Genomic DNA, 14,589 nt, shown 5'->3' with positions numbered 1-14,589 from the left:
ACTGTGCTAAGTGCTTCACAATTATTATCTCATTTGATCCTCACACAACCCTGGGAGGCAGGTACCACTATTATCTCCATTTTACAAGGTGAAGAAACTGAGGCAAACAGACTTGTCCAGGGGTCACATAGCTAGTAAGTGTCTGAAGCTAGATTTGAATAAACATCTTCCTGACTCCAGGCCTGGCACTTTATTTATGTACCCCCTACAGAAATACTGAAATATTAAAATCCTCATACAGGAGATATACTTAAAATATAAAGCAACAAGAGGTCAGCCAATGAGGACCCAGTCCTAGGAGCATGTGCAAACATGGGTGCTTGGGGAGTCTTCTTCAAGAATGTTCAAAGGAAGGACCCTGCTCTGCTATGTAGCATCCTTGGCTCAGAGATCTCTCAGCCAATTAAAAGTCATGTCTCCCTCCTTGGCCTCAGGAAAACCTCTCCAGGCTTGAGAAGTCAGCTTAATAAACAATACACTATTAGAATATATAAAAGGAAGAGTGGGTCTTAAAAACACTAGCCAAGCCAGGGATAGACTAGAACCAAAATATTTACAACTACAATATTGTTGTTAGTATGTCAAATCTATTTTGGAAAACCATTTTAGCCAGTAAGCAGGCTGTTACTTCAACCCCACCCCCAAGTATCTGTGTACCTTGAAAGAATATATACACAACTTCTCCTACCCATTCCTCCAATTTAGATGAGCCTGGTGATAATGGGAAAAAAAAGAAGGGCCCAGTATGAACTGAAACTTGTCTCTATCCATATTGAAGCCAAGGTGCAAGAAACCTGAGTTCTAACCCGGACTATACCTCTAATTCACCATGTGACCTTGGGCAAGTCAATTTCACCTTGAGTGCCCTCAAGAGGAGGAACAAACAGTAGAAAAGACAAAGAGTAAGGAAATTGACTGCTTCATCCTGCTGTGGGAGTAAAGAAGAATGAGCTGGTTTGGAAGGCAGGGGGTTCCTTCTTCCTAGAGGGCTTGAAGCAAAGGGTGGCTGACCATTTTGCTGAGTCTGATTTAGATGTACTTCTTTGGAGAGGTATGGGCGGCAGGAAATGGCTTCTGAAGTCCCTTCCAGCTCTGTGATTGAGTGATTCTGTGATTAAAGGACACTCCAGGAACCTAACAACCTCATCGAAGGAACTGTCTGACTGTGCTACAGAGCATGAAGATAGAAAGAAGAAAATACTCCTTCCATAGCCATTCCTCCCACTTTAAAAACCAAGGAACCCACGAGATCTGGTAAGACTCATACAGGGGCAGAACCTCCACCCCAGCAGGAACATCCACACCTGGGGATTTGCATGCTTCTTCACACTCAGTCAAGGATTTCTATGTTGAGGTAGCTAGGTTAGTCAGTTAACTAGCATTCATTAAAGTGCCTACTATATGCTAGGCACTGTGTGAAGTGCTAGGGCTACAAAGAAGGGTAAAAGACAGCTCCTGCTCTCAAAGACCTCACAGCCTACTGGGGGAGAGACAACATGCAAACTAGGTGGTTCAAGTGGATAGATCATGGAGTCAGGAAGATCCAAGTTCAGAGATACTTACTAGCTGTGTGACCCCTGAACTTAACCTCTGCTTCAATCTCCTAATCTGTAAAATGGAGATCATACTAGCACCTACCTTCCAGAGTTAAAATGAGATCATGTTTGTAAAATCGTTTACAAACATTAAAGCACTATATAAATCCTTGCCATTGTTATAATGTTAATGTTATTACTTTCTATCTGTTAAACAAAACTTAATGTTGTATTATTTGGAACTGTGCAACTACAATATGGAATCAGTCTCAGTTTACTTGGGGTGGGAGGGAGAAAATTTACCATGCATAAATTGTCCCAGGTTGTCTTTGTGCCTTGCGACAAAGAAAGTGAGGAAATCTCCCCAAAGCATACCTGAACCCTGTGTGATGACAAGGTACCAGGAATGGAGACTAGTATATGGGTTAGTCCTTGTCAAGCTCTCCAAATACATAAGCCATTCCTAGACAGAAATCTGACAATCCCAGTGTACAGAAGAAAATTAAAAGGAGGAACATTTGGGAGCCAGTTTGGAAACAGATTTGGCCCAGAGGATAGAATTAATTCAGCCAGGAAAGAAAAGCTGGGATTAATTTAGTTCAAATTTTACATCAAATCCAGGACACACCTCAGCAGTTGCCCCGGTAAAGACTGACTATCCGCAGCATTTTACGCAAACATACATATAAGGAGAACTAACCTCATTCCCCCTCAGGGACGAGCTGGAACTGTTCCGTCTGATTCACTTGAAGCAGCTGTTAAATCAGACCAATTTAGACAAACCAGCTGCTCTGCTGCTACTCAAGCTACAGCCACCTTACCAAGGCTGGTGTATCCATTTACTTCTCCTCCCTTTCCCCTCTATTCCCAATTGCTTAACGAACCTATGGATTGGTTGGTTACCTCAGGCCACTAAGGAATATGGTCACTTTCCCTCCCCCAGCCTTCCTTCTTCCCCTTTATTATCTCTCTCCACTGCCTATGGCTCCTCCTAATTATGACACCGATCCTTTTACCAAAGCTCTCCTGACTTACTAGATACCAATAATACTCAAAAGTGGTTCTGGATATTCATTCATTCATGCATGCATTCAAGTATTTACTCAGCTAGGACTGGTATTCTCAGATTATGAGACATTCTTAACTCCAGTCGATAATGTAGTCATCTCTGAAACCAGTGATAAGTGCCTATGAGGGCTATATTCTCTATGGTGCCATCCACTCTTCCTATAGAATTTTCTTAAGATGGGGGCAGAAGCCAAGATAGAACTTGAGTCATCAGCAGAAGTTTAACTAGTACAGGACAAATGGGACTTTGCCTCAATACCAAAGGGATATATTTCATCTCCTGGGAGACATAATTCCTCTATATAACAACAACCATTCCTTCAATTGCTTCATGTTCCCCTCTTGGCCTATAGCACAACCACTCTCAGGGCCCCATCGTTGTGGTACCTGTTCCTGGGCTGCCTTCCCCCCCCCCCAATTCTCCAAAAGAGCAAGAGCTTTGAGTATTTGGGAAAGTAGCCATCTTCTCTCCTGGGGTGACCGCATCTGTGGTCAGACTGTCCTATGTGTCACTGCTACCTCCCACCAACTGTTTTTCTTAGAAGGTTAAAAAAAATCCCAGTTCTAGCTCCAGCTGTCAAAGAGGCCTCTTTCCCCAGTCCTAGATGCTAAAGACAGATACAATGGAGGACATGCCTATAAAAAGACAAGCATGGAGGGAGAAAATAATAAGCAAGACTTGGAGAACCTGGAGGTGAAGGCTTATGCCTTAGACTTATTTTGTATTTCTCTTGCCCACAGCAAGTGCTTAATAAGTGTTTGCTGATTAACTATCAAAGCCAAAGAGGATGATCAATGAAAAAGGAATTGGATTGGTTTGTGTATTTCTTCAATTAGAAAAACAAGAAAGTGGAATGGTGATGATGAAGATGATGGTAATTTCTAGAATTTTATGTGGGGCTTTAAGGACTGCAAAGCTCTTTACACATTGTCTCATCATACTTCGTGTCTGCTCACTACAAGATAGTCGGATAGTTTCAGACCATACTGAAAAAAAGGATCAATTTCTTTTTTCTCACACACTGGGAAGCTGAGACATTGATTCACACACAGACATCAATACTTGCAACTCATGTTTTTATACTAGCTTGAAATTTTCATTTCCTCCTACCCTGAGGAGTCAGGAAGTTCTATCCTGGAGGAGAAAGCCTCCTGTAACCATTCCCATTATATCTTTTCCAGACCCCTTGCCATATATTCTAATTTTCTACATCTCTCTTACAATAATATATATAAAATATATTTAATTAGTGCCCACATCATAGCTTTTGGTTCCCATATCTACAATACGCCAATGGTTAGGGTTCTAAGGTGTGAGGGGGAAAAAAGCAATCCAGAAATAATAGACAAATTCTGAAAACTTGAAAGCCATTGATATTGTAGACATCAAGGGAGACAGTTTAATGCAAATGAAAGAGTGTTAAATTGGAAGTCAAGGCTCCTGGGTTTTATTCCCAGATGTACCACTGGGGCAAATCATTTAATTAAATTCAATGAATATTTTTAAAAGCACCTACTATGCTACTAAAGCACTAGGCAATATGCCTGGTGCTGGGTGTAAAAAAAAATTACTAAAAAATTTGCTTTTGAGGAGGTTACAGTCTAATGAGAGAAAATACATGTTTAAATACACAAAATACAAGAGAAAAGTATGATAACTTAAAGGATAGGCCCAGGGAAAGCATTATGGGAAATCTGAGAAGATAAGAAAATTTTAACTTGGAACAGAGAAAGGGGGCAGGGGTGGACAAAAGCTTCATGGTGAAGGTAGAACTGAAATTGAACTTTGAAGGAGGATATTTGAATAGATGATGCTGGTGATAATTTCTGGTGGTGAAAGGCATGAGCAAGGGCTCATAGATGAAGGACAGAGAAATAGGAAAGTGGGAGTACTATAAAGTGGATTCAGAACTGTTTGAATGGTCATACCCAAATAGTAGTTAACAATGACTACCATTAAAATACTTGCTAAGAACCACCAGATCAGGATGCTGAATCAGGTCACATAATTATAAAATTGTAGCTTTGGAAAAGACTTGAAAGGCCAACTAGTACCATTCATATGTAATAGGAATCCTCGCTTTAAAATTAATTCAAATTTAAAAAAATCCAAGCGGTCATCCAGCCTCTGCTTGAAGACTTCCAATAAGGGAAAATCAAGTACCTCTTAACACAGCTAATTCTACTCTTAGTAGCTCTAATAGTTATATAGGTTTAAAACAATTTTTTGTTCTACTAATTCTAAATCTCCTTCTATATAGTTTCTACCAACTGCTCCTACTTCTATTTTACAGGTTCAAGCAGAACTGTTTAATCTTTCTTCCACCTGATAGGTCAATGCCACCTGAAGACAGCTATCACATTGCCCTCTAAATGTTTTCTCCTCCAGGATAAAATCCCTAGCTCCTTTAATCCTCACATGGCATGAGCTCAAGGCCTTTCATCTTCTTGGTGACTTTGGCGTATGCTCATGCTTTGTAAAATCACACACACATACACACAAATAGCAGAAAGTACTTGCTCGATATGGGAAAAATTTCAGAATCTGTTGTCTATGTGCAGTCAGATAACTTAGGTAAAGGTTGAAATTAAGACCAAATTGGGAAAATCAGAAAGATGAGAAAAAGATATTGTGTGCAATTATAACAGCTCTAATCTGACTTATTTGAACAAATTGTTGAATCTGAAAAAATAGATAAAAGCAAAGACACTGACATCATCACCATTTATTAGCAAAATTTAGCTGATACACAAGAATTGCTATAATGAGGGGTTCAAAAGAGGAGAAGGATAGAATTACAAGCAATATTATTTCACAAAACAGAAAAAGGCCATGAATGAATGAAGCATTTATTAACAAAGCAATGGAGAGGAAAATAAGCATGGAGAAACGTTGGTATGAAATTCAACTAAACTGGACTATCTTACAAAAATGTATAGATAAAAATGGAAGAACAATAAAAGATAGGAAATGGAACACATCTGTCAGCATGTCCATGTGACATAATGTCATTGGTGACAGTGTAACTAAATTTGGAGACTTACACCTGATGTTATATGTACATGTATATGTACCTCATATCCTCAGAAGGAAGTGCAAATAGGACTCAAGAAACAAATCAGGAAGGGTAGTTGGATTTGACCAAAAACATACTCATATGCTTATTTAGTTATTTGCTTTTGTTAATTTATTTATTTTTTGTTTTCAACATTCACTTCCACAAGATTTTGAGCTCCAAATTTTCTCCCCATCTCACCCCTCCCCTCACCCCAAGATGGCATGCATTCTGAATACCCCTTCCCCTAATCTGACTTCCCTTCTATCACACTCCCCCAACCCTTCTCTTATTCCCTTCCCCTTCTATTTTCCTGTAGGGCAGGATAGATTTCTATACCCCATTGCCTGTGTATCTTGTTTCCCAGTTGCATGTGAAAACAATTTTTAACATGTTCTTAAAATTTTGGGTTCCAAATTTTCTCCCTTCCTCCCACCCCACCCACCCTCACTGAAAAGGCAAGCAACTCGATACAGGCTGCACATACATAGTCATGCAAAACACTTCCATAGCAGTCCTGTTGTGAAAAACTAACCATATTTCTCTTCATCCTATCCCGTCCCATGTTTATTCTGTTCTCTCTTTTAACCCTGTCCCTTCTCAGAAGTGTTTGCTTCCGATTACCCCCATTTTTCTTCTATCCTCTCTTTTATCCTTGTCCTTCTGCAGAAGTGTTTACTTTTGATTACCCCCTACCCCAATCTTCCCTCCCTTCTATCATCCCTCCTATCTTTTTTCTCCTTCCCCATTATTTCCACATCCAATTGAGTGTGTATGTTATTTCCTCCTTAAGCCAAATCCAATGAGAATAAGATTCACTTGTTCCCTCTCACCTTCTCCCACTTCCCCTCCACTGTAAAAGCTTTATGTGAGATAATTTACCCCATTCTACCTCTACCTTTCTCCTTCTCCAGTATAATCCTCTCTCACCCTTTAATTTTATTTTTTAGATATCACCCTTTCATCTTCAACTCACCCTGTGCCCTCTATCTATCTACATATAATTTTTCCCCTCCAACTAATACTGACAAAGGTCTTATGAGTTACAAATATCATTTTTCCATGTGGGAATGTAAATAGTTCAACTTTAATAAGTCCCTTATGGTTTCTCTTTCCTGTTAACCTTTCCATGCTTCTCTTGAATCTTGTATTTGAAAGTCAAATTTTCTATTTAGCTTTGGTCTTTTCATTAAGAATGCTTGAAAGTCCTCTATTTCACTGCAAATCCTGTTTTCCCCTGAAGGATTACACTCAGTTGTGCTGGGTAGGTGATTCTTGGTTGTAATCCTATCTCCTTTGACCTCAAGAATATAATATTCCAAGCCTTCTGGTCCCTTAATGTAGAAGCTGCTAAATCTTGTGGTATCCTGATTGTGTTTCCACAATACTTGAATTGTTTCTTTCTGGCTGCTTGCAAAATTTTCTCTTTGACCTGGGAACTCTGAAATTTGGCTACAATATTCCTAGGAGTTTTCCTTCCTTTCAGGAGGTGATCAGTGGATTCTTTCCATTTCTATTTTACCCTCTGGTTCTAAAACATTAGGGCAGTTTTCCTTGATAATTTGAAAGATGATGTCTAAGCTCTTTTTTTGATCATGGCTTTCAGATAGCCCAATAATTTTTAAATTATCTCTCCTGCATCTATTTTCCAGGTCAGTTGTTTTTCCAATGAGATATTTCACATTGTTTTTTTATTTTTTCATTCTTTTGGTTTTGTTTTACAGTGTCTTGATTTCTCATAAAGTCACTAGCTTCCATTTACTGCATCCTAATTTTTAAGGAAGTATTTTCTTCAGTGAGCTTTTGGATTTCCTTTTCCATTTGGCCAATTCTGCTCTTTAAGACATTCTTCTCCTCATTGGCTTTTTAGACCTCTTTTGCCATTTGGGTTAGGCTATTTTTTAAGGTATTATTTTCTTCAGTATTTTTTTGGGTGTCCTTTAGCAAGCTGTTGATTTGTTTTTCATGATTTTCTTACATCACTCTCCTTTCTCTTCCCAGTTTTTTCTCTACTTCTTTTACTTGCTTCTCAAAATCCTTTTTGAGCTCTTCCATGGCCTGGAACTGATTCATATTTTTCTTGGAGGCTTTGGATGTAGGAGCTTTGACTTTGTTGTCTTCTTCTGGTTGTATGTTTTGATCTTCTTTGTCACCAAATGAAAATTCTATGTTCTGACTTTTTTTTTCACTGTTTGCTCATGATCCCAGCCAATTATTTGAGTTTTAAACTCTTTGTTTAGGTAGGGGTCTGCTTTCAGTGTGGAGAATGTACTGTCCCAAGATTCAGGGGTTTTGTGCAGCTGTTTTCAGAGATACTTGTAGGGACCTGTACATTTTCAGTTCTTCCAAGGTGGTATGATGAAGGGTGAGGTGTTTCCTCTTTTCCTGGCCTGTGCTCTGGTCTATGAGTGACCACTAGCACTCTTTTCTGCCTTGGAACTGTGAGGATTCCCTCTTTATCACCACTACAAACTCTACCATGCCAGCACTCCTCCTTGCCCCAGGACTGCCACCCAGAACTGTGACCCAGATCCAAACACAGACAAAGCAAGAAAATCCTGCCTCAGCACTAGCAAAGAGATCCCTGTAATCTCCCTCTGATCAGTCATTCAATTCCCCCTCCATTTGTGGGCTGAGAGCTCTGAAAGCCAAGCTACCAACCCTCTAAGTTGTCTTTGGTGTTTGTTGGTTGAGAAGTCTGGAAACCACTACAGCTCCCCTTGATTCAATCCCCTGAGGATTGCTCCAGGTTCACTGAGGCCGGTCTTTGCGGGCATGCCAATGCTGAACTGCATTTCTCTTCCAGCCCAGTGCTATATACCTTTCCAATCAACCATCCAGGTTGTCTGGGACTGGAAATTTGTTTCACTCTGTCCTTCCGTGGGTTCTGCTGCTCTAGAATTTGTTTGGAGCCATTTTTTACAGGTATTTGGAGGGGTTCAGGGGAAAGCTCAAGCAAGTCACTGCTTTTACTCTGCCATCTTGGCTCTGCCCTCATATGCTTATTTAATCATCCTTATAAATTTACAAATTCTTTATGATATGGTCTATGCATATCAAGGGCAGACTTTCACAGACAACAGAAAACAGACAACAGCAAACAGTTTCATTGACACAAAACTGACAGAAGAGTAGTATATCCAAGATCCTGCTGTGTTTATTATCTATTGATTTTTTTAAACTGTCACTTGTGACAAAGAGCCTTAAAGTTACTGTTTCAACACTGTGTCTCCCATGCCTAAGTTGAGATCATATAAGATTCATTGATAGATACAACCACATAAATAACTTTGTTCAGTGACTCTCTATTTACCAAAATCAAGACACTCAGAATAGGGAGATTCATGGTTGATTAAAGTATTAGCATAGTCATGGAGGATGTCCCGTGCAAAGTCCAAATGGAAGGACCTTACCTATGGTAAGGTTCTTTGGATGACCTAATAATCTATATAGGAAAAATAAAATGGATAATGAATTCTATTACCCAGATCATGGCATATAGGCAGCAAATTTTGGAGACGGAATTGTAGATGGACAGTGATAAGGGCCTAGTGCTGAAGTAAAGGATGAAAATGGGCAGGATTACATCTCAATAAGGAATTTTTGCAGTGCTTTCAACAATCCCAAACTCCTTCCTTTAACTTCAGAATTTTTTTCATGATGCTATGTATATGTGATTCATAAAGCAGTATAATCTCAGGACAATCAAAATCACAGTTTGACCAACAGATAAACAGAAAAGCACACATTACCTGGAATAATGTAGTGAATGCTTAACATCCTCCCTCCCTTCCTTCCTTCCATTCTTTCCTCCTGCCTATATACCTATGGCAGGTATAAGTAATCTACAGCACATGACAAATAACATATATGAAAAGGTGCAAAAGACTTCATCAAGAACAGGCATGTGTAGAGAAGGAAGTAGGCCAGTCATATACTGTAATAAGAATGAAAAATAAAGAATGGATAGCATAAGCATCCCACTGGCACCCACAAAACCTTAAAAGGCCTAATCCAGAGCTTCAGGTAAATTCTTGTAGGATTCCTCAGTCATATGGCTATCACCCTGGTTCAGGCTCTGTGACTTGGATTATCCCAAGAGTCTCTGAATTACTCTCCTTGAATCCAGTTTCTCCTCTCTAATCTGTTCTCCACACAGCTACCAAAGTGATAAGCACTAGTTTGACTATGATACTTTTCTACTTATTAGGCCATTCCCTAGTGCCTTGATAATAAAATACATACTCCTTTGTTTGGCATGTAAAGACCTTTGCAAACTGGCACCAACCCATCTTTCCATACTCATTTCCCTTTGTGCCTTCTCATGTACTCTACACTCCTCTAATACCTATGTGTTTAATTTGTACATATACTCATTTGTCTATGCGATAGATATGTCGTCCTTGCAGAATTTGAGCTCCCAGAGTACAGGGATTATATTTAGCTGTATCTTTGTATACTTACTACCTAGCCCAGCTCCTAGAAGTAGGCACTTAATAAATATTTGTGAGATTGAATTGGATTGAAAGACGTGGATTAGACTTGCACAGGATGGGAGGCCATGGATGGATTGTTTTCTGTAGTGGTAGAGAGAGTACTAACACTGATGAACTCATTGAGCCAGCAACATCAAGTATCCTTAGCACTTAGCACATTGCCTTATATACTCACAATAGGCACTTAATAAATGTTGCTGGGTTAATTGGACTGGACTGGTAGCTTCAAAAGTGGATAATAGTAATATGTGCAGTAACTGAGCTCTATTTTATTTGAGGAGGGGGAGTGGGAAGAAGGCTGGTGATTGGGGGAGCCTAAACTCTACTTACCTGGTTCTCAAGTTGTCACTCACAGATTCTGTCCAGTTCCGAAGAAGGCCAAAAAGTGGTCTTTCTTCATACTGTTTGGTATACTGAGCAAGGAGTTCTCGTACCACCACCTGTGCATAGAATTCACATTTCAGAGCATCAGTCAGTTCTCAAATAACTAAGAAATGCTAGAGTTGCTTTAGGTGTTGTGTTTTGTTGCAGCATATTTGTCCTTCTGAAAGTGCCTGAACAACTTTCTGGGTTATATGAGCAACAAGATGACAGACAAGACATTTTCTCCAGTCCCCATGACCTTACAAATCCTCTATAAAACAAAAATTGTATACCAAAGATAAGCAGCTTCAGCTGTTTCCATGGTCCAGGAAACCCAGAATCCAAAAAAAGGGTTAATAAAAACCCTAGGAACCAAAGCTCAGTTCTGATGACCCTGAGCTTACTCAATCTCCCTCCCCTACTTCCCATGCTACAAGCAGTGAGGCTGCATCAGCAGACCCAAGGACATGACATAGGCTCACATCAACACCCACCCCTATACCCTGGCTCCCCCTCATTCCTTCCAGTACTATGGAGATCCCAACTCCAGGCTGTGGTAGTTTGCTCAAACCATGAGAGCCAGCTTGGCCATAGCCCTTCAGGAGCAAAAGCCTGTCAGGACTGTAACCCAGAAGTACCGGTGCTGCAAAGCTCTGAATTGAGAATACTGGGGAAAATAGGCTCTGAACTGCTGGTGCTAGGCCATATAATTGAGGAACAGAGGGAGAACAGGTCACCAGGGAAGGACACCATGGGTGAGGTGAGAAGATGTGTAGAACTTCATCAAGCTTGAGGGAAAGAGCAAAGTATCCAGTGGGGGCCAGTTCTAACAACTCAAAAGTCAGGTGGGGCAGAGACCTAGGCTGATGAACCATGAATTGCCTAGTATGGTAGGAGACTAATCAGAGGAGAGGGAATTGGGAAGTGAGTGATAAGGAAAATAGGGGGAGAAAGATTGAAAGTAGCAAGGATTTCAGGAAGAAGAAAACTCAAAGATCTTGAACACAAACAAATCAACTGGTAACAATAGTAACAGCAGAAATAAATATGGCCTCCAGATCTAGTAAATGAGTTCAGGTATCTATGAATAAATACTGCAAAATAAATGAAAATGATCCAACACTTGATGAGACAGAGGATCCTGAGGAATTGGAGGAGAACATGGAAGCACCACATGCTGTTCCCAAGTGGTTTAAAAGAGAAATAAGACTTATGAGTGCAGAATTTATGTCCTCCTCAGCAAAAATAATGAATGGAATAGAAAAATGTGAATTTGCAATGACAAGCCTCATCAAAGAAACAAAAGAGAGAAAAATAGTTTGGGAACGCAAATATACAGAAGTGAAGGACAACCTGGAAAAGAAGCAAGAAAAGAAAATATGCTTGCTATACAAGTAAAATAGACAGAACTCAGAAACAGGACTTGCAGAGACAACCTAAGGATCAAAAGTCTCCCAGAAGAATGTGACAGGATAAAACCTGAACACCATAATGAAAGAAATGATAGAAGAAAATTGCCTAGAACTTCTAAACACAGAAAATGAAATTCCAATGGAAAGAATTAACAGACCACCTCCAGAAAAAAAATCCAAGGCTGCAAACTCCAAGACCTTTAGTGGTCAAATTTAATAATTAAGTTTAGAAACAACATGTTCTGCAAGCCATCAGGAGAAAAACCTTCAAATGCAAAGGAAAGGACATTTAAATAACACAAGACTATTCTGTACCCACTAGAAAAAGAGGAGGGAATGGAATAATGTGTTTCCAAGAGCAGTGGAGCTCAGGATACAGCCCAGGGTGATCTATTCTGCAAATCTGAACTTAACTGTACAGGGCAAAAGATGGACATTAATAATAAAGGAGCTTTTCAAACATTTTTAGAAAGAAAACCAGAGCGGAAAAGATCATTTGCTTCTCAAACACCCCACACAACAGAAATGTAGGAAGGAACGAATAAATAGAGCAGGCAAGGACAGCAGCAGCAACAGAATGGCAAGAGGCCAATAAAGACTTCTTTCTAAATGACACAAGGCAGAAATATAGTAGAGGTAACACTGAATAAATGAGCAAGCAGTATTATGGACAGAACCTGGTAACATCCTGTTTATACATGAATGCTTCTTTGGTGGGACCACATTACAATATGAGAGGGTACGTAGAATGGGGGGAGAAGAGAAGTACAAGTGATGCACTGGGATCAAAATAAGGGCTAGCAATGAGTGGAAGGTGACCTCTGAGGCCTCAGAAAGAGAAAAGCCTACAAGGGAGTAAGGAGGAAAGGAGAAAGATTGAAAAGGGAGGGAAAGGGAAGAGGCCTTACTTTGGATGTGGGAGGGAATTCCACTGATGAATGCTTCCAGGGGTGAAAAGAAACAGTTGGTGAAGACTGATAAGGACCTTACACTGGATGAAGCCTGGGGATTTGGTGCTCGAAATATCTACTTGTCCTAGGAGGAAGAGAATTGGAACCCGAACCCTTGGAGGCAACTGGCATCTGGAGAATTGGGAGAACATGGACCCAGGAAGGAGATCTCCAGGCAAATGTAGGGAAAAAAAGGTCTACAAGAGAGAGTATAGATCAGTCCTGGGCTGAATAATCAGGGACATAGTGAGGAAGGGGCCCAGCCACGGGGCAGGGTCCTCTCTGACATTTACAATAATTGACATCGTTCCAGAAGCAAGGTACAATGAAAGAGGGGAATCCATGGGGCAAGACAGTGGCAGTGGCAGAAAGCACCTAGACTGAAGAGCCTAGAACGAATACGTTGTAAGCTTTGATTGCACACAGAATACAGAGAAAAGAGAAAGACCAGATAATTTTAGGGATCATGAATTAGAGAATAAGGTCTGGAGTAAACAGAAAGTATGGATAACGAAGAGAGTGAGAGAAATCCTTTTTGGAAATGGCCACAAAAATGAAATTTCAAAAGTAAGGAACAGGACTAGCTGAAGGGGACAAGAAGAAAAGAGAATCTACACTTGACTAAATCTACTGAATCTACTGAAAGGGAAAAAAAGAGGGGGAAAGAAATATATAATCAGACAAAAGCAGTAGATAAAAGGAACTAATAAACAAAACCCTAAAGGGAAAGGGATATCAAATGAGAAGAGGGCTCAGGGATGAGGGGAAGAGAGTCAGTAGGAATAGAGTCACCTTAAAAAAAGATTAAAGTAAAACACACACTGTGTTTGTAGCAGAAGTAGGAACTTGAAACTGAAAAGCTTCTGCATTAATACATCTAGGATCAGAAGAGTCAAATGGGGAAAAAGAAATCTTTGTATCAAATTTCTCTGAAAAGGATTTGGCACCCAAGATATATAAATAATACACACACAATACATACATACATATATAGGTATCTATATATCTATATCTATATGTAGATATGGATATCTACATATAGATAGACATAGTCATTGCCCAATGGAAAAATGGTCAAAGAATATGAACAGTTCTGAAAAAAAACCCTGCAGAGTATTCACAAACACTTGAAAAAATGCCCCGTATCACTAATAATAAGAGAAATACAAATCAAAACAACTCTGAGGTTTCATTTTGCACCTTGCAAATTGGCAAATATGACAAAAATGGCAATAGTCAATGTCAGAGGGGATATGGAAGATAGGTACACTAATATATTGATAGTAGAGTTGTGGAATGGTATGGCCATTTTGGAAAGCAATTTGGAATTATGCAAATAAAATTACTAAAATGTCCATATCCTTTGAATCAGAGACTCCAGTATTGGGCTTATACCTTAAGGACACCATAAGAAAATAAGTCTCCATATAATCCAAAATATTTATAGAACACTTTTTGGTGATAGCTAAGAATTGGGAAAAGTAGATGCCCATCAATTGGAGAATAGCTAAACAAATTGTGGTACACAAATGTAATGGAATGTTACTGTGCCATAAGAAATGATATGTGTGATAAATACATAGAAGCATGGAAAGATCTAAATGAACTAATGCAGGGTGAAGTAAGCAGAGCCAAGAAAACAACATACACCAAAACTATGACAATATAAAAGGAAAGAACAACATACCAAAAAAATCAAAGATAATGTA

General features: G+C 39.6%; 1 protein-coding gene across 3 annotated transcripts in view; it reads right to left on the bottom strand.

Moving 5' to 3' along the window:
• The window catches only part of ACOXL (acyl-CoA oxidase like), a 539,860-nt gene that overhangs the window by 156,952 nt on the left and 368,319 nt on the right, over positions 1-14,589 (bottom strand). For all 3 annotated transcript variants that reach the window (XM_078149677.1, XM_020987606.2, XM_020987628.2), the window contains exon 14: positions 10,486-10,595. In XM_078149677.1, coding sequence (XP_078005803.1) covers positions 10,486-10,595 — 110 coding nt within the window. The remainder of the gene's footprint in view (positions 1-10,485; positions 10,596-14,589) is intronic.

This window comes from Phascolarctos cinereus, unplaced genomic scaffold, assembly GCF_003287225.1.
Source record: "Phascolarctos cinereus isolate Bilbo 61053 unplaced genomic scaffold, phaCin_HiC Scaffold_2;HRSCAF=192, whole genome shotgun sequence".
NCBI lineage: Eukaryota > Metazoa > Chordata > Mammalia > Diprotodontia > Phascolarctidae > Phascolarctos > Phascolarctos cinereus.
This window is presented reverse-complemented; position numbering and strand designations above follow the sequence as displayed.